The sequence below is a fragment of the Pipra filicauda genome, unplaced genomic scaffold (assembly GCF_003945595.2).
Source record: "Pipra filicauda isolate LSUMZ 115617 unplaced genomic scaffold, ASM394559v2 scaffold352_size854550_pilon, whole genome shotgun sequence".
Taxonomy (NCBI): Eukaryota; Metazoa; Chordata; class Aves; order Passeriformes; family Pipridae; genus Pipra; species Pipra filicauda.
The window spans coordinates 216,328-237,478 of record NW_024104479.1 but is presented as its reverse complement, the minus strand read 5'-3'; the positions used below and the strand labels follow the sequence as shown (position 1 = coordinate 237,478).

Sequence of the window (21,151 nt, the reverse complement as noted above, 5' to 3'; positions counted from 1 at the left end):
GAAATGACTGGGGCTGTCTGCAGCTTGCCTGCGGCTTCCACCCAGGGAAGAATGCTCCAAGGATGCTCCAGAGATGCTTCAGTTCCCTTCTCTGACCCTTCTACAGCCCAGGATCCCCACTATCCCTGGAAATCTCATCCCCCTTTCTCCCCATCCCAATCAGACTTGGAGAGTGGAGAGGAGCAGGGCTGTCCCCCAGGGGACACAGAGCAGCCGGCGTGGTGCCAGGTCAGCAATCCTATATATCTGCACACACCTCCCTGGGGATCCTATCCCGCTCCCTGAGCTCCGTGCCCAGCCCCAGACAGGGATGCAGCAGGGATATCTCTGGGCTGACAACCCAGGAGCGTCGCTGCTCCAATGTTAACAGAGAGATTGAAAGCTCCGTTATTTTTAAATAAGTGCAAATTAAGGTCTGCTTAATGGAGAAAGACAAACCCAGCTCCCCCTCAGAGACAGTGATGCAACAGAAGTGGAAAAAGAGCCACCAGTCGGAGCATCCTTCCTCAGGTGCCAGACCCCAGTGCTCTGGGATGCAGTGACAGCACTGGTCTCTGCTGGGCAGGGGGTTGGCAGCTGCTTGTGCCCACTGGTCCCTGTGCCCACTGAAGAGGTCCCCCCGACCAGGAAAATCCTGATCTGGCTCCCGCCTCTGCCGCCCATCACCGCCTTGCTTTGGTCATGTCTCCTTGCCCAGCTCTGGCCCTGCCAAGCCAAGGGCAGCCACCCTTCCCCAAACACCATCTCAATTCCCTCCAGACACCGAGCCCCAAACACTCACCACCCCCACTGCCAGCATCCCATGGGAACTGGGAGAGGCAGATCCCCCATCCCACAGGACCCTCCTGGGCACAACCCGCCTCTGCACCCTTTCCTCCCCCCCACCAGCCCGACATTTGTTTAGTTATTTAAATTTCCTTTATTTTTCTTATTAAGTTGGAGTGGCGAGTGGGCGGCTGCCAGGGAGGGAGGAGGGAGCAGGCAGAGCAGGGGGAGCACTGCCAGGGATAAAAGACTTCAAGCAGCCGGGCCTTTCCTCTGCCCCATCACTTTCTGCTCTTAAAACCCTCCCAGGGGCTCTGCTCTCCCACCCTCACCAACCAGAGCCCCTTCCCATTGCTCTGGCCAGGCTGGAAGTGGATGGGTGGTCCCCCATGTCAGTTTGGGGAGCAGCAGGTTTCCCCAAATCTTTCCCCAGCCTGAGCCCATTTTCTGTATGGATAAACTGATAGCAGAGGAAGGTGGTGAACCCCTTGGGAGCATCCCGAGTGGGGTGGCAGACACACACATAGATGGGGAAAAGGCAGGAGGAAAGGAAAAGTAAAAAATAACGGGAGAAAGGCTGGAAAAATCCAGTGACAGTTTAATGGGGTCGCTGATAGAATAATGACTGGTTTAAAGTCTGCCGGAGCGTGGCTGCTCTCTATTAAACCTGGAAGCTGAGAGTCTGCTGAGTTCATTACTGGGGAGGGGGGTGCAGGGGTAGAAGCCACTCGGCAGGATGTGGAGTGGGGGGCTGAGCTGCCGTAGGCGCAGATGCATGGGAAGACCCGTGGAGACATCCCGTACTGGTGCCATGGGACGACTGTGGCATCACACCAGGCTGTCTGGGCATTACCTGGCACTACCCAAAACGAGGAGGGTGAATGAGGGGTTTCCCCCCCACAAGAGGCAACACCCAGGGAAGGCAGCACTCAGGAATGGCAGCACCCCAGGAATGGCAGCACCATCACCATGACCCAAGGCTGGCATTCACCAAATCCATGTGTCTGGCACACAAGGTCATTGATGCTCCCACCACCACCAGACCGTGGGCAAGGACAAGGACAATTCCGGCTCTGCCATGTGCCAAGGGCTCCAGCACCCCAGGAAGAGGCAGCGGGTCCCAGCCAGGTCCCAGTGGGATCCCAGCCGGTGGCTGCAAAGGGGACAAAAAACACTCCCACATGCCCAACACCCACCCACCCACACCCCACACCCCCTCCCCCCCGTGCTGGGGTTTATTAAGTTGTTTGTAAATGCCTCTGCAATTAATCACTCCCGGTGTGGGGTGTCACATGGCGCTCGCCTCCTCACTGCTATGTATAGAGAGAGCTGGAGAGGGGCCCCATCCATCCCGCTCCGGAGTGACGGGCTCCCGGCTGGATTCACCCCTCGGCAGGGCAGCACTGCACCAGCTCAGTGCAGCAGTGCTGCTGGGGCTGCAGAGCACCCCGGCCCCCCCTGCCTGCGCTGGGCTGGGGGTGTCAGGGCAGGGGTGCCCCAGTATCACCACTGCATCCTGGATCCCCTCTAATGGGCTGTCAGCAGCTCTCTGCCCATCCATCCCCCAAAAAACCAGGATGGAAATGAAAGGAACCCCAAACCTCATGCTCGTGGGATCCAGAGGGATTTCCAGCATCCTGCTGCTGCACCCACACTCAGCCCCCCCATCTGGTGGGGTGTGCAGGGAGGGAGACCCAGGCCTGGATGGAAGCTCAGCTGGTTGGGAGCCAGGAAGAGCTCGGTCAGCTCCTTGAGCAGGGCAGTGCTGGGTGTCCTGGGGGTGAGAGAGTGGGAAGGAGGAGGATAGAGGGACAATCGCAGGGCCAGAGGGACAGGAGGGCTGCTGAGGGGGATGGTGGGATAGGGGGAGGGATAGAGGCAGGGAGGGATGAGTGGATGGACTGATGGTTGGATGGATGAGGGAATGAATTGATGGATGGACGGATGGTTGGATGGATGAGGGGACGGATTGATGGATGGACAGATGGATGGATGGATGGATAAATGCATGGACTGGTGGATGGGTAGACTGATGGATTAGTATCTGAACAAAGCTGAGCACTAACCGTGTTTCATGGCACTTCCCTGGGGTTTGGTGCCAGGCACCCGCTCCCTGCCCGCAGAGCCCTGGGCATCAGGAGCCCCACGGGACTGCCTGGCACAGCAGAAGGGGAGAGGGGTCATGGAGTCAGGGCTGGTGGAAGCTCTTCCCCACTCCCCAACACCCAGGTCCTCACCCTGGCGCAGCAAGGAGGAACCCAAACCACCCACTGGTGTGGGTGAGGCTTGAGGGGTGCTGGTCTCCGGGGGCGGTGGGGACACAGGTGCCTCCCCTCTGTGTTGCTCTGGGTGGCTCGTCCACCCCTCCCAGCACTGCAGGTGCCACCAGAGCCACTGCCACAATCCCCAATCCTGCACCTGGCAGTGCCTGCGGGTGATTGACAACCCTCCCACTCCCACGCGTGACTCACCGACAGCCCCGGGGGGGCTCAGCGTGAGCAGGGGGCGGGGGGACACCCCCACCCAGGGCTGTCGCAGGCAACTCAGCGGGGAGAGAAGCTCCCAGCCCCCTGCATCCATCCATCCCCACATCTCTGCGTCCCTGGGGACCTGTATCTCCACATCCCCGGGTGGAGCTCGAGAGGTTTCCACGGCAGGTTCCAAGGTGACAGGCGCTGGCAGGCAGCGGCAGTGCGTGGCACCAGCCACGGGCTGTGGGGAGGAACTCCCAGGGCTGCCACAATCCAAGGAAGCCGCTCCAGCCTCTGGCTTTGAAGTGCCCATTGTGCCTCACGCTGCAGGGCCCCATCACCCATCCTCTGGCAAGCACCCAATGGATGCATCCAGGGCTGTCCCTCTGCGCCCACAGGGTCACCAGCTCCTGGTGCCCCCACCCCACTGACAGACACAGACACCTCCACTCTGTTTCTCAAGACCTTTAATATTGTCCAGAGGCAGCAGCAGGAAGCAGGGGCTGCTCCTGCCACCTGCACCCTGGTGGATGGGAGACAGAGGCCAGGTGCACCCCCTCCCCAGTTTGGGGGGGATGCTGAGGCTTTTGTCACCCTGCCCTGTCCAGCACGGAGGGGACCCTTCCCCAGGAGTGACGGGAGCATGAGGACACTGGTGCCTATGGCCAGCTTTGCGTCCCATGGGAAGGGCTGGTCCCACATCCCACCATAAGGGCAGCTCCCACCTGCCTTGTCGTTTGAGAGAAGGAATTAAAAATAGGGGATGGAGGAGGAAAAGTAAAAACCCCCAACTGCAGCCCCCAGCCAGGTTCTGCCTCTTTGCCCAGAGCTGGGAGAAGAAGTGGTGGCCAAAGGCAGCGGGGTCAGGGGGCTGGCATCCCGTGGGCTGCCTGGCCATGGCTCCTGAGCCCAGCTCCACGGGGGGTGGGTGGCTTCACTGCCATCTCCACTCCTGGCTGCCCGTGGGTCACCGCGGTGGAAGGTGAGAGGCCACGGGAGGCTCCAGAGGCAGCAGGACCCCAGCAGGGGCCGGGGTGCGGGGCTGGCACAGGACCTCGAGGGCTGCCCCACCTGGGCATGAACCTGCGGCACAAGTGGAGAGCAAAGGGTCCGTGAAGGGGAGGGGGAAGCCACTTCCATCCCTCTCCCACCTTGTGGGAGCTGTGCCATGTCCTCAAGCCGGGGTGGCAATAGGACAGGCAGGGCCATTGGCTCCCACTGCCACCAGGTCTGGGTAGGGGGTGTGGGCAGGGGAGGACACTCACTGGCATGTCAGTTCTCCAGCTCAGACGTTCCGCAGGAGCTGGGAACAGAGGGCAGACAGGTCACCCTTCATCCTCAGCCTCCTCTCCTCCATGTCTGGGCATCACTGGCAGCGTGGTGCCCAGGGGGACACAGGGAAAACCCCCACCAAGGGAAATCATGGTCCCCCAGGGTCGCTGGGGTGCCAGTACCCCTCCCCATGCCGGCTCCATGGCCGGGCACACTCTCCCACTGTCCCTGGGAGCCCCGGTGTGCTGGTTCCCTGTCCCAGAGCACACCAGCACACGCACACCGCGAAGCACAGCCCACAGCAAAGCCCGGGGGGGCTTCACTGCTGCCCCGTTATAAACCTGAGCCTGGGGGAAGTCCCAGGGCAGCAAGGACGCTGCTTTCTGTCCTTGGGGCACCCTTGGGTGCCCACTGGGTGATGCCCGACCGATGCCAGCAATGGGATCCCGCTGGCATGGCCGTGTCCCAGGTTTATAACAGCAACGAGGGCCCGAGGGATTGGCTCGGGGGCGGTGGGATCATCGCTGTCCTACCGCCGGCCCCGTGGCTGGGCAAGACTCCAGCATCAGCACCCGTGTGGTGGGGGGACACCCAACGCGTGACAGCCCCTGGGCAGGACAGCTGGCGCAGACGGACAGACAGACAGCGGGACCGGGAGCTGATTTGTGACCAGGACAGAAATCCCACCCCTGTTAGAGGAAAAATCAGGAGCATGGCAGCATCCCCTCTTCTTGCATCACATGGTTTGGGACACCCCTGGACCCAGGAGACCCCCCATGGGCCCCCGAAGGATCAGCCAGACCTCCCAGATCCTTCTGGGGTGACTGGAGGTGATGTGGTACACAAGGAACGGGAGCAGGTATGGGAGCGGGGATATCCCCCCAGGTTTGGGGAGCAGGGCCCCCCAGCATGTGATGCAGGGGGGATGCAGCCCCACGAGGAGGGCCCCCCGGTGCCCCCAGGTCACTCACGGTTAGGGGGTCAGTAGCGAAAGCAGCCACACTGTTCCTCATCTCGCTCTCATTGCCCCGCAGCGGGATGAGGGAGATGTTACCCAACCTGGCGTCCTGCTGCGGCCGCGCCGCCCGCGTCCTGGGGCGCTCCGAGGGCCACAGGGCCCCCCCGTTCTGCAGACAGAGGGGACAGCCATGGGGGCCAGAGCCTCGGCCGCCCCAGGACCTCCCTTTCACCCTGGCACACTGGTGTTTAGGGATACTTGGATACCCCAAAGGGTTTCCTTGCTGGCCAAGCGCCCCTCCAGGGCTGACCCCCATGGGGTGTCCCGCTTTTGCAGGGAGTGATGGTCTGTCCACTCCCTACCTGCACCTGGAGAAAGGTGGCAAACCACTCCCGCAGATCGGCCTGGGTGTCACAGCACAGGTACCTGTGGGGACACAGTGTCAGCATCAGAGGAGATGGAGGAGGCAGTGGGTGTCCCCTCTGACTGCTCCAGGGGCCCCTGCCTGCTCCAGGGGCCTCAGCCACTGCTCTGCATGAGAGCCCAGGGGACTGAAGGGGACAGACAAGGGCCCCAGGGGGAACCTGAGCGGGGCTGTGGGTGCTCAGCCAGGCTGTGCCCACACATATGATGTCCCTGCCCATGTTAGGGGGGTGGGACTGGATGGTCTTCAAAGTCCCTTCCCATCCAAACCATGTCATGACCCTGTGATTCCCCACCTCCCCCTGCCACAGCTCCAGAGAGCTGCTGCATGTTTGAATGAGTTCAGTGTCCCTGTGTCGCCTTCCCTCACCATTGCTGCTTCTCATGCTTCTCATTTTCATAGAAGACTGTAAAGCCCCAGCTGGAAGAGAGGAGTAAAAACATGAACCCCAACATCCCACACTGCCATCCTCTGCTGGTCAAGTACCCCAACAAACCCCCTTCATCCCTGTCACCCCTCATCTCTGCGACCCCCTGTGCCTGCAACCCTCCCATCCCTGACCCCTCATCCCTGCAAACTCCCTGTCTCTGCAACCACCCCCTCCAGCCCCACACACCCTACCCCAGTCCTGCAAACTCCCTCCAGCCCCACAACACCCCAGCCCCACAACTTCCCCCCAGTGACAAGGACAAGGCAGGGGACAGCACCGGGAACAGGGCAGGGGACAGGGGCTGGGGACAGGGCTGGGCGCGCAGTCCTCGCTGGTGGCACCGGGCTCAGCCGCGTCCTGCGGGGCTGCTCTGACACCTGGTGGCAGGAGGCCTGGCCGGCAGGGGACGGGTCCAGCAGCAAAACTGTCCCTGTCCTTGTCCTCGTCCCCATCTCCACTCCTATCCTCATCCCCATTCCCATCCCGTCCTCATCACCAGGCCCGTTCCCAGCTCTGTCCCCAGCCCCACAGGCTGCTCACCATGTCGGGGGTCGAAGCTTCTTCTTAACGCCCAGGTAGACCTTCAGGTTTCGGACAGGCCACTCCTTCTCTGGCTTGTGGCTCTGAGGGGACAGGGAACCAGCACTGGGTTGGTGGCTGCCAAACCTGTCCCCACCCACCACAGTCCCCACCGATGCTGGGATGGGGTCCATCCCCCTGGCAGGGAGGAAAACCCAGGGTGACGAGTGACAGGGACGGGGGTGAAGCCCAGGATGGAGCAGAGCAGGTCTCCATCACCCATGGCAAGGGCCACAGGTAGCAGGAAAGGGACACAGAAGGCCTGTCCCTGGGGCACAGTCCCCCAGAGACAGTGCCAGTTGCCTTCAGAGCTGGGACCAGCACCGGCACATTGTGACAGGGTCTCGAGGGCACCAGACATCTCCTGTGGGGGTCCCACGTCAGAGCCCTCCTCAGCACCATGGCCACTGCAACGGCAGTGGTGACCCCAGACCCACTCTGCCTGGAGCACATTCCTAAATGTCCCACCACCATCATGGTAGTGCTGGCTGTGCCTTGCCATGCCCTGGGACCCCAGAGACCCTGCTGGAGACCCTGCCGGGGATCCCCCATCCGTGTTCACGTGCAAGCAGCGTTGGCTTACAAGAGCCCGATCCAATGCCCGCGGGATGGGGAAGCAGCTCAGCCCATCCCCATCCTCTCCAGCCCCTTCCCAGACCCAGCTCTGGCTGCCTGGAGTGAAGGGCAGCGGGACCCCCGAACCGGAGGGAGCAGAGAACTCCAGGAGCTAACGGGGAGGGATGGTAGCACCGGGCACAGCTTCGGTGACTGGCACACACATGCTGAGGCATTGGATTTGGGACTGACCCCAGACTGGATCTGGGATCAACCCTGGGCAGGCTTGTAAGGGCAGAGGGCACGGGAGCCCCTGCACCCCAGCTGAGCCCCCCACTCCCCTCCCTACTCACGCTCTCCAAGGGGGGGCTCCGCTGCCTCAGGCTCTGTTCAACAGAGGGGAGGAGTTAAAGCAGAGGTGGGGGACCCCTCCCTGCAGCCCCCTCTGTGCCCAGGGGCAGGGCATGGCAATGGAGCAGCGACGTGCCAGGGTGCAGTGTCAGATCAGGGGGAGCAGGAACCGGGGGTGGGGAGTGGCTGTCCCAGCCCAGCCGGGGTGCCCGTGTGCCCCCCTCAGTCCTGGCACTGACCAGGAGCTCTGGAATCTGCTCTGGGAAACTCTGGGTTTGGCAAGAGCGCTTCTGGGGTCAGCCCTGGCACTGCCCACACTGCCTGTCACTGCCTGCACTGCCCATGCCACGCCAGCCCCACCGCTGCCTGCACTGCCTGAGCGATGCCAGCCCACACGGGTCTCCTGTCCCCAGGGACACCCCGCACAGAGTCACAGCGTGGCAGGGCTGGGAGGGGAAGGGAAGGGAAGGCAGGGGCAGGGCAGGCAGCAGGCAGGGCTCACCCTCACTTCCTTGTAGAGGCGCAGGCAGGAGTGGTTGAGGATGAAGTAGCGGTCGTGGAAGCCGGTGCTCAGCCCAAGCCCCAGCAGGTTCCTCTCCTCCCGGAATTTCATCATGCCGTGCTTGCAGTCACCCACTCTGCTGGCTGGGGGCACGTGCCTGAGCGGCTCCGGCCCCCCGGGGGGGTCAGGCCCCCCAGGAAGGGCGCAGGCTGCAGCCAGACCCTTGCCCACGCCGTGGCAGCTCTGGCTGCTGCAGGGCCCCGGCACTGCCCCTCTGTGCCCAGCCCAGGCAGCGCAGGCAGGACCAGCTCCCCCACCCACTGGGCACAGCATCCATGGGTGACCCTGTATCAGGGGGCTCCCAGCCACGTGCTAACTGGGCTGGAGCCTACTCCACTTGCATGGATCCCGTCCCACCCTATCCCATCCCCTTCCCCATTCCCATCCACTCCCCCATCCCCTCCCCTCCCCTCCGTACCCCCATCCCTGCCCATCCCCACCCCATCCTCTCTCTCCTCCCCCTGCCCAGACTGTGGCCCCTGGCTCTCACCGAGGTAGATGAGCATGTTCTCCATGGACATCTGCTTCTTCACCACCAGGTAACTCTCTGTCCCCAGGCAGTGCAGGATGGGCAGGACTTTCTCAGAGTAATGCAAGGGCCGTTCTGTCAGGCAGGGGACAGGCAGGTCTCAGGCAGTACCCCCAGGGCCAGCTCCCATCCTGGGGGTCACACCTGTGGCCTGAGGGTCTGCCACGGTCCTGCCACTAAACCATGTCCCCAGGTGCCACATCTATGTGTCTTTTCAATCCCTCCAGGGATGGTGACTCCACCACTGCCCTGGGCAGCCTGTGCCAGGGCTGGCAGCCCTTTTGGCAATGGAATTTTCCCTAATATCCAACCTAAATCTCCCCTGGCACAACTTGAGGCCATTTCCTCTTATCACTTCTTAGCTGGGAGAAGAGATCAACTCCCAGGCACTGTCAGCAGGAGGTCAGGGCAACAGCAGGCAGGACCAGAATCTCATCCTGCTCAAGCTGAGCTCTCACTTGCTGCTGCCTATGGGCAAGCCGAGGCTGCTCCCTTTGGTGGCTGAAGAGCCCAGACACCTCCCTCCATCAAGCTTCAGAGGCATTTGAACCCCTAAGGATGCAGATAAGTGCTGGCCCAAACTCAGCCCACCAGCAGCACTTGGCCACGTGCCAGCTGGATGCAGTGAGCAGCTGCCCTCCCCTGAGTGCCTGCAGTCCATCCCAGCATTGCTCTGTGCAGTGATCCCCACAGGAGCTTTTTCATACCCATCCCTATATCCATCCTCATCTCCATCTGCATCTCCATCCCCATCTCCATCTCCACCCTTGTCCTCCTCACCACCCTCACACCCCTGCACCAACCTGCCTCCTCCCTCTCATTCACTTCGAAGCAGCTCCAGTAGTCCTTCTCCTTCATGACAATTTTCCTCCGGTCCAGGATCTCAAAGGTCAGCTCCTCAGCTGTCATCGTGGCCGGGATCTGGGGGAAGGGGGCATGTCTCCATCAGCCAGTGCCCCGGGCCCTTCCATCCTCACACCGCAGAGGTGCCAGCTCAGCGTGTGTCCCCATGCCACCACAGAGGCTTGGGCACACAACAAGGGTGTCCCTGTCCCCTCTTCACCCTCTGTGCCCTCCATCCCAGGGCTCACTTTGACATGTTGCTCTGTCTCTGTCTTCTTCTCCTCCAGGTAGACGGTGCAGATGAAGTCCCCAGCTTGCTGGAGGGCAACAGGAAAATGCTTCAAGCTACAGCTTCCCATGCATGGGTGAAATCCCCCCAGCCAACATGGACACCCCCTGCATGGGGCATCTCCAGGAGATGCTACAGTAGGCACTGGGGGCCCCAGATGAAGAGGTCCCCATGTCCAGGACCCACCTGCATTCCGCTGGATGACGCCTCTCGCATCTTCATGATGGCCATGATTTCGTCCTGCTGCTTCTTCATCTCTTGGTCATTCACCTGCCAGAGGAGCCATCAGGGCTGACCAAACCACCGTGGCTCCAGGCTTGGGGTTTCCAGGGTTTGAAAAGACACGGCACCCCGTCCCCTCATCTCCAAAGCAGGGAGATGTCTGCAGGCAGAGCAGACCCAGCTTCCTCCTCCTTCCACCTCCACATCCCCCAGGAATGTCCACACATTGGTCTGACCCAGGGGTGAACCTACGTTAAAGATCTTCACATAGTGGTTGATGAGGTCCTCCACCACACGCCCTGCCTTGTAGTCCTTCCCATCCGTCTGGAAGAGCGTGGGCCCGAAGACAATGGCCAGGTTGTGCGTGTTCATCTGGTTCTCCCCAGAGAAGCACTGGACCCTGCGGAGAACGCCGTTAAGATTCCTGCCCCAGAGCCCCCCCGGGACCCCCTCCTTCAGCCCCCCATGCCAGGACATGACGCTTGGCGCTGGGCACAGCTTGACCCCAAGGGACGTGAGCCACGGGATGAGGGCTCTCCCATGCCCCAGAGTCCCCCAGGACCCCGCAGGGGGTGGGTTGATGCCCCACAGGGGCTTGGGGAGCCTGGGCTCAGCCCCTCCATACCGGAAGAGGTGGTTGATGAGAGCCTTGAGCGTGGCCCGGTTCACTGGGGGGAGGGCACCCAGGAGCTGCCTGTACTCGCTGACCTTCGCCTCCTCATCCTCCAGCGCTGCCAGAAGGACGTGAGGAAGAGGATGAACATGGAGAAGCACAAAGGGGAGATTAAGACTCAGATCCTCCCCTGCACACCCCACCTCAAACCCTCCTGTCCTACCATGGGGATGGAGTATCCCAGATTCATGGGGCCAGAGCATCCCAGCTCTCCAGGGCTGGAGTATACCAGGGCTGGAGCATCCCAGCTCCACAAGGCTGGAGCATCCCAGCTCTGCAGGGCTGGATTGCCACAGATTCATGGGGCCAGAGCATCCCAGCTCCATAGGACTGAAGCATCCCAGAGCTGAAGCATCTCAGCTCCATGGGGCTGGAGCATCCCAGCTCTCTGAAGCCGGAGCATCCCAGCTCCACAGGGCCATAACCTAGCCATAGTTTTTCTGCTAGGTGCATCAGTCCCCAGTGTCCAATGACCAGATCCAGAAGGGAAGGGCGAGGGGATCTGGCTCTGCCCTGGTTCAGCCCCAGCCATGCCAGAGCACCAGTCACACTCCATTCCCCACCTGCTAGTCAAGACCCTGGCACAGGGGAACACGTGGAGCCCAGACGTGTTCCCCCAACCCACGGAAGGGACAAAGGGGCTGCACAGAACCAGGCAGCCCATCCCACTCCTCCTGCCACCCCCCAGCAGCCCCCAGGGCTCACCGGTGGCCCACAGCCAGTCCGGGGCCCACTGCCGGGTGAAGAGCCCATCCCCGAGGTCGCGGAAGAAGCGTTTGAGGGTGTTGGCCACGTCATCCACGTGGTGCTCGCCCTCCTTCAGGCGAACGCGGCGCGCGTCCCGCTGCAGCACCTCCAGCAGGCTGGTGGTCTTGGAGTTCTGCCCGCTTTTGCGGTAGATGCCCTCGGACGTCAGCCCTGCAACAGAGCCAGCGGGGATGAGACCCCCTCTGCGAGGGACAGGCTCCAGTCCCAGCCCACCAGCTCCCCACCAAACACCACCAGATGCCGTGGAGCGTCTCATCCCGCAGGTGCTCCTGACCGGAGCCAAAGCCCTGTGTAAGTGGAGCCCTCCCACAGAGCTGGCACGGGTGCTCAGGGAGGGAGGGGAGCACGTGTCCCGAGCGCTGGGTTCTCAGCCTGCCGTGCCCCACTGAGGGGGTGACCGAGCGCTCCGGTTGCCCCCAGCAGCGCGGCGCTGGCCGTACCGCACTGTGTGATGTAGTCGATGCAGCGATCCACCAGCAGCGGCACGTCCGACTCCGTCAGCTGCTGCTCCGACAAGGTGTCTCCCGAGCTGCCCGCGGCCTTCTGGATGGCATGGACCCAGCCCAGGAAATCCAGCTTCCGCTCCCCTTGGATGTACAACGTCCTGCCGGCACGACTGGCCTCAGCAGGGGGCCGGGCGCCCCCAGACCCCACTGCGTGTCCACAACCCCCAGGAAGGCTGGCCCTGGGGGCCTGCAGGTGGTCCCAACTCAATTTTGTGGGTCCCCAGTCGTGGCAGGGAGAGTAAAGACACCCCAGAACAGGCAGGGGCTTGGGCAGGGTGTAGTATGTTGCTGAGGGGCATCTCATTTCCCCTACCCTCCCCTCTTACCTCCGCCTCTCCACCAGCACCAGCACCTCGTGTTCCCCCTGGATGGCTGGAAGGGAAGGGAAGGAGCCCATCACCTACGGGAACATGGGGCACCCAGCCCCCCTAGACCCACATGCTGGGGGAGGGGCTGTGCCAACAGGTCCGGCTCCAGTCCAAATGGGACAAGCAGGGATGGGGAAGAGGATGGAAAGGAAGAAGAGGATGGAGACAAGAGGATGGGGATGAGGAAGAGGATGGAGAGGAGGAAGAGTGACCGCATCCCCTCTCATCCAAGAGCCACTGAGCTCCACGGGAGCAGCACCCACCAGCCTCCCACCAAAAGCTGAGTGGACCCCGGGGGAGGATTTGGGGGACACGCCCTCCCTCCCAGGCAGGGGGTCCCGCTGGCAGGGCAGGGGCACTCACAGAGCTCCTGCAGCTTGCGCAGCTGGAGAGGCTCCTGCCGCTGGCCGTCCTCGGAGCAGACGTGGAGCGTGGAGCCAGCCAGGGCGAACCAGCCCTCCTGGGTGCGCTCCAGGGTGAGACCCCCCTTGTAGTGCAGCCGGCCCAGCCGCTCGAAGTCCAGCGCCAGCAGCTCCTCAGCACAGGGATGGACAAAGGACTGAGCCAGGGAGGAGAGGGATCTATCAGTGCCACCGCACCCGGCTGCCACCAGCACCCACGGCCGCCCCAGCCCTCCCTGTCCCACCTTGGCAATGGACTTGAGCCATTCCCGAGCGGAATCAGAGCTCTCCAGCCCGAAGAGGTAGAGTCGCTCTGCCTCGGTGTACACCTCGAACGTGCTCTCGATCCTGTGAGGGAGGAGAAGGGGAGCCTGGGTGCCCATGCAGGTGGGATGAAGCAACAGGTGTGTCCCAGGGGTGGGAGCCGATGGCTGATGGGGTGTGGGATCCCCCACCACAGCCCCGGGCCCTCCAGCTGTGCTGCCATCAGGCACAGAGGCTGCACAGGGGTTACAGAGGGGATGGATGCAAAGGAGTTGGGACGGGGTTGCAAAGGGATTACAAAGCAGCCACGAAGAGGTTGCAAAGTTGTACAAATGGATTGCAAAGAGGCTCCAAGGGGGCTGCAAGTGATATACACAGTCATCTTGCAAAGCCACTTGGTTCAGGGGCCACTGGTGGGGCTGGGGACTGTGGTCTCCTCGTGCCACCCCCCCGTAGGTGCGGCTCCAGTGGTGCGGGCTCTGCAGGAGCAGAGGGGCTGTTGGGTGCTCCAGGGGGGCAGGGCCTTACCCATGGGCGTGGGGTGGGTTGTTCACCAGGCAGACGATCTCCTCCACCCGGATCTCGCCGTTGGGGACGGCGTTGCGGTCGTTCTCGTAGTAGCTGAGCACCCCGTCCTGCAGCGTGCACCACCGCCGGCTGAACTCTGCGCGGCACACGAGAGCGCTGGGCACCCCCCCCCCGAGCTCTGCCCAGCCCACACAACCACCAAACCAGCCTGAGTGGTCCAGCAGCACCCGCTGGGTGCCCACCTGACGCGACCCCCCTCGAACCAGGTGGCACTGCGCTTCCCCGCTGCCTTCTCATTGCCTGAGGAAGCAGGGGAGGGTGTGATTCCCCCTCTCAGGGCTGGCTTCAAGTCCCCCAGTCCCCTGTATCCCCATCTCCCTGCCTCACAGACCCCCACGTACCTTCCAGGCCCTTCCGCTCGCTGACAGGCTTGGCCATGGAGGGGGTCTTGTAGAGGAAGCCACTGTGGGTGACGGAGGGCAGGGGCACAGAGTAGGGCTTCTCCTCACTGCCCACCATCTCCAGGCGTGGCAGCTCTGCAAGCAGGGAGACCAGTCTGTTATGGGGGGCAGCAGCCCCCTCCCCAGCCCCCTGAGGCAGCTGGGTGTCCCCCATCTTGGCACAAGACACATCCCCCAGGCTGCACCCCGAGCTCCCACCACAGCTGGGGTACAAGGAACAGCACCAGTCCCCAAATCCAGGGCTGCCTGGGAGCCAGCAGGGTCAGGCCTATCCACTGGGAGACCATCCTGCATCCCACATTCTGCATCCCCCCTGCACCCTCCCTAAGCACTGAGCTGGGACAGGATGGGGACAATATGGAGAGGTTGGGACTAGGCTCCCCTACCACTGAGATCCCTCCTAGGCTGTCCCAGGTTCCTGCTGCTCTGTGGGAGGAGCAGGGCAGAGCGTCATTGTCCTGCAGCTGAAATAACAGGCTGGGGCTCTGCCACTGCCTCCCCATCTGACCACAGTCACGTCCCCCTACCTCAGTTTTCCCACCTTGCCTGCCAGCAAGAGGCATCCCCCATTTTCTCCAGGATGAGGCAGAGATAAGGTGCAGGGACACCCCTAAAGCATGCCCAGGTCAGAGCATGGAGGGCCTGGAGCTCTAGAGAGGGGGAACCCAGGAGGAGGCAGGTCCCTACTCCCCCCTCCCAGCGCTGCTCCTCCGGAGATTGCTGGCCCCAGCAGGACGAGCCCAGCGTTGGATTCCTCTGGCTCACCGGGGCGGCTGGGAGGCCCCGCAGCTCTCCCAGACCCCTTTAGTGCTGACATGTCAGGGAAGAGCCGGGCCAGCCCCAATCCTGGGCAAATTCCAACTTCCGCAGACGGACTTGGCCGCCGAGGCGGGGAGGGAGGTGACGGCTGCGGCGGGCACTGGCTGCCCCCCATACCTCCATCCCGCCTGCCCAAGCCTTCCAAGGCCAGACGCTCCCCCCGCGCTAGGGCACGGATTCCATGGGAGTCACCAGCCCACCTGGGGTTTGGGGGCGGGGGAGTGGGGGAACAACCAGCAGAATGGGAGAGGGCGTTTGAGGTTCAGCCCTCCCACCTCAGAGGCAATACTAGAGGTGGGGGCTGCCCATCTGGCACGTCCCCTGAGGCTGCCAGGTATGCCTGCAGCATGGTGCCGGGACGGTGAAGGAATCCTGCCTCCTGTCCCTCCTGGTGTCCGCAGCACCAGCCTGCATCCCCAGCAGGACTCCAAGACCTGAGCTCCCAGCTGGGATGGACCCCCCAGGGGCACAGGAGGTTCCCCAAAGCTTCCCTTCCCTCTCCCAGGGTGTACAGAGCCCCAGCAGCACCAGCAGATGGAGAGCCCCCCGCCAGGGGGCTGCTGGGCAGGACACAGAGCTGGGACCGGCTCAACACATGACTGTGTCCCCCAGGACGCCCCAGCAGCAACTCCAGGAATGTTGTTGGTGGGTTTGAGCCCATGGTGGGGTTTCAGGGGGGCCGGCCCTTACCTGAGGTTTTGTTGTGGAGCAGGAACTCCATCTGCAGCCGCTGCCCACTCCTCTCAGCCAGGGCCAGGGGCGTTGGGCACTGGGAGTCCCCGGTGTCACAGGTCACCGACGCCCCGCAGAAGAGCAGAGCCTGCGTCTCCTTCAGGTCGCTGGTGGTGACGGCCACGCACAGAGCCTGCAGCAGCGCCAGGAGGAGGGTGGTGAGACCACAGGCTCCCGAGGAGAAGGAAGAGACCCCCAGCGAAAGGAGCCAGGTGAGCGCCGTGAGCTGCCGGACCCCCGGCCGCCTGGGCAGGACAAAGGAGGCTCAAACTGGAAGAAAAAGTTTGGAGCAGGCAGCGAATCCCTCCCTTAAGGAGCCAGGGTGAAGTCATACGGCAGCAGCGGGGCGGGACGGCCGGAGTAGGAAAACAAACAAGCCCACATGCGAATTCCCGCAGCCGCCCGGGTGCCCCGCGCGCCCCCAGCGCTTGTGCAAACACCGACAAAGCCGCGGCAGAGCCGAAGCCACGGCGGAACGGGAGGCGAAGGCCAGCGGCCCGAGTGCCAGGATGGCATTCCCTGGTGACGTGGCACCCTGCCAGCAGCCGGCACATGGCTGGAGGCTGGGGGTGCCGGTCAGGTGCTCTGGGGAGGGTTTTCAAGTTGCCTCAACCAGTGTGTGCCACCAGCACCAGCCCCCTTGAGCCCCATCCAGTCCAGGGCTGGACCCCCAAAACAATTCCAAGCCAGGGAGAGGCGAACCCTGGGGCCGTCTGGGCTGTGGGAGGGGGATCCCACACCAGACAAAGCTCTCCAGCCTGGACATGAAGCTCCATGCTTCAGCTGGACATGTGCCCCATCGCAGAGGTGTCACTCTGTCCTCACAGCTGGCTTGTCCCTCCCGGAGACCCCAGGCTTTGGCTTGGGATACACAGTGAGGACTTAGGGTGTGCAATGGGGGCTAGGGGATACAGGCAGGGATACAGGCAGGGAAGGATGGTGGGCAGTCTGCTTGGGCACAGACCCCACTCCCCAAAACAGCCCCAGCACCCCAGCTCAGCACCATTTAGGACCCAGGCAGAACCCCCAAGCAGGTGCCCGGCCCCGGGGGCCACTGACCCTGTCGAGCTCCTCCTGGTTGCCGAAGAGCGGGTGGTAGTGGCGGTACTTGCCCTCCCGGTACTTGGCGATGAGGAAGCGCCTCCTCTCCTGGCTGCCGCTGGTGGGGCCGATGGCTTCGCTCGGGGGCACATTTGCAGCCCAGAACTCGTTAGCCATCGCATTGCCAAACTGCTGGAAGAGCTACAGGGACAAGGACAAGAAGACGCCGATGTGACCATGCTGGAGGGGGTTTGGGGGTGGAGCTCGGGGGGTGGCTTTGCTGGAAGCAGGGGGGTGCTGCCCAGGAGAACAGTGGGACGCAGGAAGAACGAGGGGGGGGGGGGGGGGAGAGCTTATAGGTGGTGTAGGGTGAATGGGGAGCCTGGGTGGGCAGGGTGCAGGAGCCCCCACCCACTGCAGGCATGCAGCATCCGACAGCCCCCGCAGCCGCTGACCCCCCTTCTTGCCCCGGGAAATGACATCTGGAAAGCAGCGCCCAGCTGTGGGAGGCGGGGTGGTGCTCAGCATCCAGGGGGCCAGATTTAAAGGGCGTTTGGTGGCCCCTGGCCATTCCACTGTCCACACTGAGCAGTGCCATTAAGAGGCTTAGCCCTGTCTCAGGGAGCCCCACATCACTCAACACGGGGGGCTCTGCCAGCATCCCTAAGCTCTTTGGGGTGGGGCGGGTGCATGCGGGGATCGAGGGGGGGCGGCGCGGGCGGGAAGCCTGGGGATGCTGGAGGGGTTTCGGGCAGCGTTCCCAGAGAGGGGAGGGGAAAGGGAGCAGCCGCAGGCAGCAGCTGGAAGCGTTTGGGAGCTCGGGGAGCAGGCAGTGCCGGAGGCGGGGGCTGCGCGGGTGGGACACCAGGCAGGAATGAAGGATCTGAGCAGGACGGATGGGAAGAACGGAGCCAGACAGGCTCTGCGGGCGAGAAATGGCTGCCAGGTTAGGTCTTGAAACGAATCCCAGCTCTCCCCGCCCACCCATTCCCGGCTCTGGCTGCACCGACACATTCCTCCACGCCGGCGGCCGTAGGGCTCCGGGGACTGCTCTGCCCTTGGCCCCACGCCAATCCCACAGCCATCTCCCCACGGCCACTCCAGCGGCTCCACAGCCGTGTCCCCACGGACACACAGACACCGTCTGGCTGTGGTGTAGGCACACAGGTGCTGCCTGTCGTCGCTGGAATTCTTGGGTGGGTGCCAGGGGTCCACAGGGACACGGATGAAAGGCTGCTGGGGGGGTCCCTGCCCCAGCCTCCAGCCCGCAGCCAGCAGCTCCACCATGGGAAGGGAACAGGGTGTCGTCCCCCCAAAAGGGCTTTTGGGGGCTGGTCTGTGCCAATACCTTGATCAGCTCCTCAGTCCACACCTTCCTGTCCATCTTCAGACTCCGAACTTTAGTAATGCCAGGGCCCAATCCCCGGTGCTCCCCTGCCACCAAGACGAGCTGTTAGGGACTCATTTTGGGGTGGGAGAGGTCTAGGGGTCCCCGGGGATCCCCATTTGTGCCCCCCAGGATGCGGGTACCTGCACATCTCTTGCAAATGACAACACAGAGGTTGATGGAGGCCCATTCAGGCTTGGGGGAGCCACAGTCAGCACAGCAGCGGTTGGACTCCACTGCCCAGATCCTCTCGGCCACCTCGGAGTTGGAGAGTGCCTCGGCGATGGACTGCTGCATGGCCTCCACCCATTCCTCCTTCTCCTGCTCCGAGTCAGCAGAGAAGCTGCCAGCGGGGATGGGGGTGAGGTACAGCACAGCTGGGGGTGGGCAGCACCCCCGGCACGCCCTCCCCACCCTGGGCTCACCTGAAGAGTCTGTATGGCGTGGTGAGGTCGAAGCCCCGGCGATCCACCTCCTTAACGTTCCCCACGTTCATCTCAATGTAGGTGATGCCAATCCCCAGCCGATAGTCCTGGTGGGTGAGGGCAGGTGAGGGGGCAGCAGGGACCCCTCTGGAGCAGGGAATGGATGATGGGATCCAGTGCCTGGAAGCTGGGGTAACCATGTCCCTTCCCTGCCCAGTTCTCATCCTTGGGGCACTGCAGACTCGGGGGCAGCTACTGTGGGTATGATGCTCCTGGGGGACCCCAAGGCTCAGAGCCAGTGGGAAGCAGGGGCTGCAGCTCAGAGCTCACCACGCTGTGGGATCTGTGCTGTCCTCATTTGAGGGGTGGCAGGCCCGGGTGCCCCGGTTCATTGCTGCTCTGCTCAGGCTGGGAGCAGAAAGGGAAGGGGTCCCCCATGAAACAGCACCAGGGTCCCTCTTAGTGCCACAGTCCCCCCAGCCACCCACCTCTGCATTCTTGTAGAGGAACACTTTGTCCCCAGCCACCACCACGAAGAGCTTGTGCTTAAAGCCCCGCAGCTCCAGGAAGCCGCTCTTATCGGCTGGCTCAGGGGCACCGTCGGTGGCCAAGGACATCAATGTCCTCTCCGGAGCTTTGCTCTTCCGCTCCTCTGCAATCTGCTGCAGGGTCCGGATCCACTCGTTACGCTCCGCTGTGGGGCCAGACGGGAGACACATCAGGATCAGCCCGGAGCCACGAGCCAACGGGACTCATCCCATGGGCTGGGGGGGGGAGCAGCCAGGGAGCAGCCAGGGAGCAGCCAGGGAGCAGGGACCCCCAGTGCTCACCATCACTCTCGGCCCGGAACACGAAGTTGCGGTTGTTGGTGATGACCTCGAACTTCTGGTCCCCGACGCTGGTGACGCGGGAGATGGAGGAGACGGGAATGAGCCGCTTGGAGTAGGCGTCCTGGGGCAGGGAGTGGGGAGACACGCCGCTCATCTCTGGGCCTCGGGGACACGGGGTGGTTGTCCAGGAGGCTCTGAGTGTCCCACATCTCACCCCAGCCACGGCTGGTCCCTGGGATGCTGCCCCTTGGCACAGCCACACCTCCCACCTGGGGTGCCCAGAGGAAGGTGGTCTTGCTGGAGCATTTCCTCTACCACCTACTCACCCCGAACCCCCAGATCTGTCCACCCACCTTTTCACTGTCAAAATAGCGGAGGTAGTCAGCGTCGAGCTTCACCCAGCGCTTCTGGTAGATGTAGGACCTGGGAGGGGACCAGAGGGACCCATTGGAGGGGATGCCCTTGAACTCAGGACGATTCTGCTTCTGTGTTCATGCCCCAGTTGCCAAAAGCCTGGGGCCACCTCACCATTGATCCTGCCTCATATCCCCAGCCCTCCATCCTGCGCTGCATCCCCAGCTCTCAATGTCCCCAGCCCTCCATTCTGCCCTGTATCCCCCACCCTTGACCCTGTGCCGTGTCCCCAGCCCTCCATACTGCACCATGTCCCAGCCCTCCATCCTGTGCCATGTCCCCAGCCCTCGTGTCACTGCTGGGGACAGCAATGGAGGCTTCATGCTTTCCTCCAGGCACCAATTAAAACATGGAGCTGAGAACAAGGGCTGTCCCTAAAAGCTCCCCAAAATCCCTATTTACTGCTCAGGACCTAACAGCCAGGCAGACTTCAATCCAGGGACACGTCCCAGAAGGGGACAGTGGCACCAGGGGCAGAGGGAGAAGCCGGGTGTCTCTAACAGGATGGGGATACAGAAGAGAGGGAGGACCCCCGGGGCTGGAGGAGAGCCCACCAGGGACCCCTTTGCCTGCCCCAGCCCAGCATACAGACCAGCCAGGCAGCACGGGGAAAGGCACGACACCCCTCAGCCCCTCCATGCAGCACCAGGGCTGCAGGAAAAGCCAAGCCCTTTCTCACACAGTTCTGGCAAGCCCTGCCATGCAGCCCCTGCCAGCACTGCATCCCCGGAGCCCCCCCGGAGGGGCCGGGGGCCGGTGCACAGGCAGGGACACGGTGGTTGCTCAAGGGCTTGTTTGCTCAGGAAGGGTTTGGCCATGGCCACACGTGACCCCACGCTCAGCCTTTATGTAACCACCTCCAGCATCCGGCACTGCGGCCCTCGGCTCTGCCGTGGGCTCGCTGCTCCCTGTCAGCTCAGCCCCGTCCCCGGGGGGCAGAGACCCCCACCCTGCTCTCACCTCACACTGCTGTTCAGTGCTGCAGGGTTGGGGCTCCTGGTTTTCCTTTCATTGCCTTCCCAGGCTCTGAGTCCCTGCCAAGCAGCTGCCGGAGCAGCTTCCCAGGGACCTTCCAGCTGCTCTCACTTCCCCAGCAGCACGGATGCTCTGCTGCAAACAGGGGAGCTTCCTCCTCCTCAGTGGAACTGCTGCCTTGGGGCTTCCTCACAGCCCAGATTAAGCAGTCCCCAAATATCCTTCACATCTCCTGCTTGATTTTTGCCTCCCAGATGGAGCAGGGGCTCTTTGAGTGGGTTCCCTGCTGAGATGGGGGCAAGTAGGCTC

General features: G+C 62.9%; 1 protein-coding gene across 8 annotated transcripts in view; it reads right to left on the bottom strand.

The window, feature by feature from the left end:
* Positions 1-3,686: 3,686 nt before the first annotated feature.
* ARAP1 (ArfGAP with RhoGAP domain, ankyrin repeat and PH domain 1) overlaps positions 3,687-21,151 on the bottom strand; it is a 34,998-nt gene continuing 17,533 nt past the window's right edge. For 5 of the 8 annotated variants that reach the window (XM_039384405.1, XM_039384406.1, XM_039384407.1 and 2 more), the window contains 29 exons: positions 19,807-19,876; positions 19,454-19,574; positions 19,112-19,317; positions 18,624-18,730; positions 18,342-18,541; positions 18,160-18,245; positions 16,830-17,012; positions 15,729-15,903; positions 14,160-14,294; positions 13,759-13,894; positions 13,212-13,314; positions 12,929-13,124; positions 12,524-12,569; positions 12,132-12,295; positions 11,629-11,841; positions 10,876-10,981; positions 10,503-10,650; positions 10,215-10,298; positions 9,988-10,056; positions 9,700-9,817; positions 8,858-8,971; positions 8,308-8,450; positions 7,808-7,840; positions 6,861-6,943; positions 6,260-6,310; positions 5,829-5,892; positions 5,480-5,635; positions 4,502-4,539; positions 3,687-4,319 (listed from right to left, as the gene is read on the bottom strand). In XM_039384405.1, the coding sequence (XP_039240339.1) occupies positions 4,522-4,539; positions 5,480-5,635; positions 5,829-5,892; positions 6,260-6,310; positions 6,861-6,943; positions 7,808-7,840; positions 8,308-8,450; positions 8,858-8,971; positions 9,700-9,817; positions 9,988-10,056; positions 10,215-10,298; positions 10,503-10,650; positions 10,876-10,981; positions 11,629-11,841; positions 12,132-12,295; positions 12,524-12,569; positions 12,929-13,124; positions 13,212-13,314; positions 13,759-13,894; positions 14,160-14,294; positions 15,729-15,903; positions 16,830-17,012; positions 18,160-18,245; positions 18,342-18,541; positions 18,624-18,730; positions 19,112-19,317; positions 19,454-19,574; positions 19,807-19,876 (3,328 nt within the window). In that variant the 3' untranslated portion in view covers positions 3,687-4,319; positions 4,502-4,521. Of the gene's footprint in view, positions 4,320-4,501; positions 4,540-5,479; positions 5,636-5,828; positions 5,893-6,259; positions 6,311-6,860; positions 6,944-7,807; positions 7,841-8,307; positions 8,465-8,857; positions 8,972-9,699; positions 9,818-9,987; positions 10,057-10,214; positions 10,299-10,502; positions 10,651-10,875; positions 10,982-11,628; positions 11,842-12,131; positions 12,296-12,523; positions 12,570-12,928; positions 13,125-13,211; positions 13,315-13,758; positions 13,895-14,159; positions 14,295-15,728; positions 15,904-16,829; positions 17,013-18,159; positions 18,246-18,341; positions 18,542-18,623; positions 18,731-19,111; positions 19,318-19,453; positions 19,575-19,806; positions 19,877-21,151 lie in introns of those variants that run through there. The other 3 variants (XM_039384409.1, XM_039384408.1, XM_039384410.1) reach the window with 3 other exon arrangements.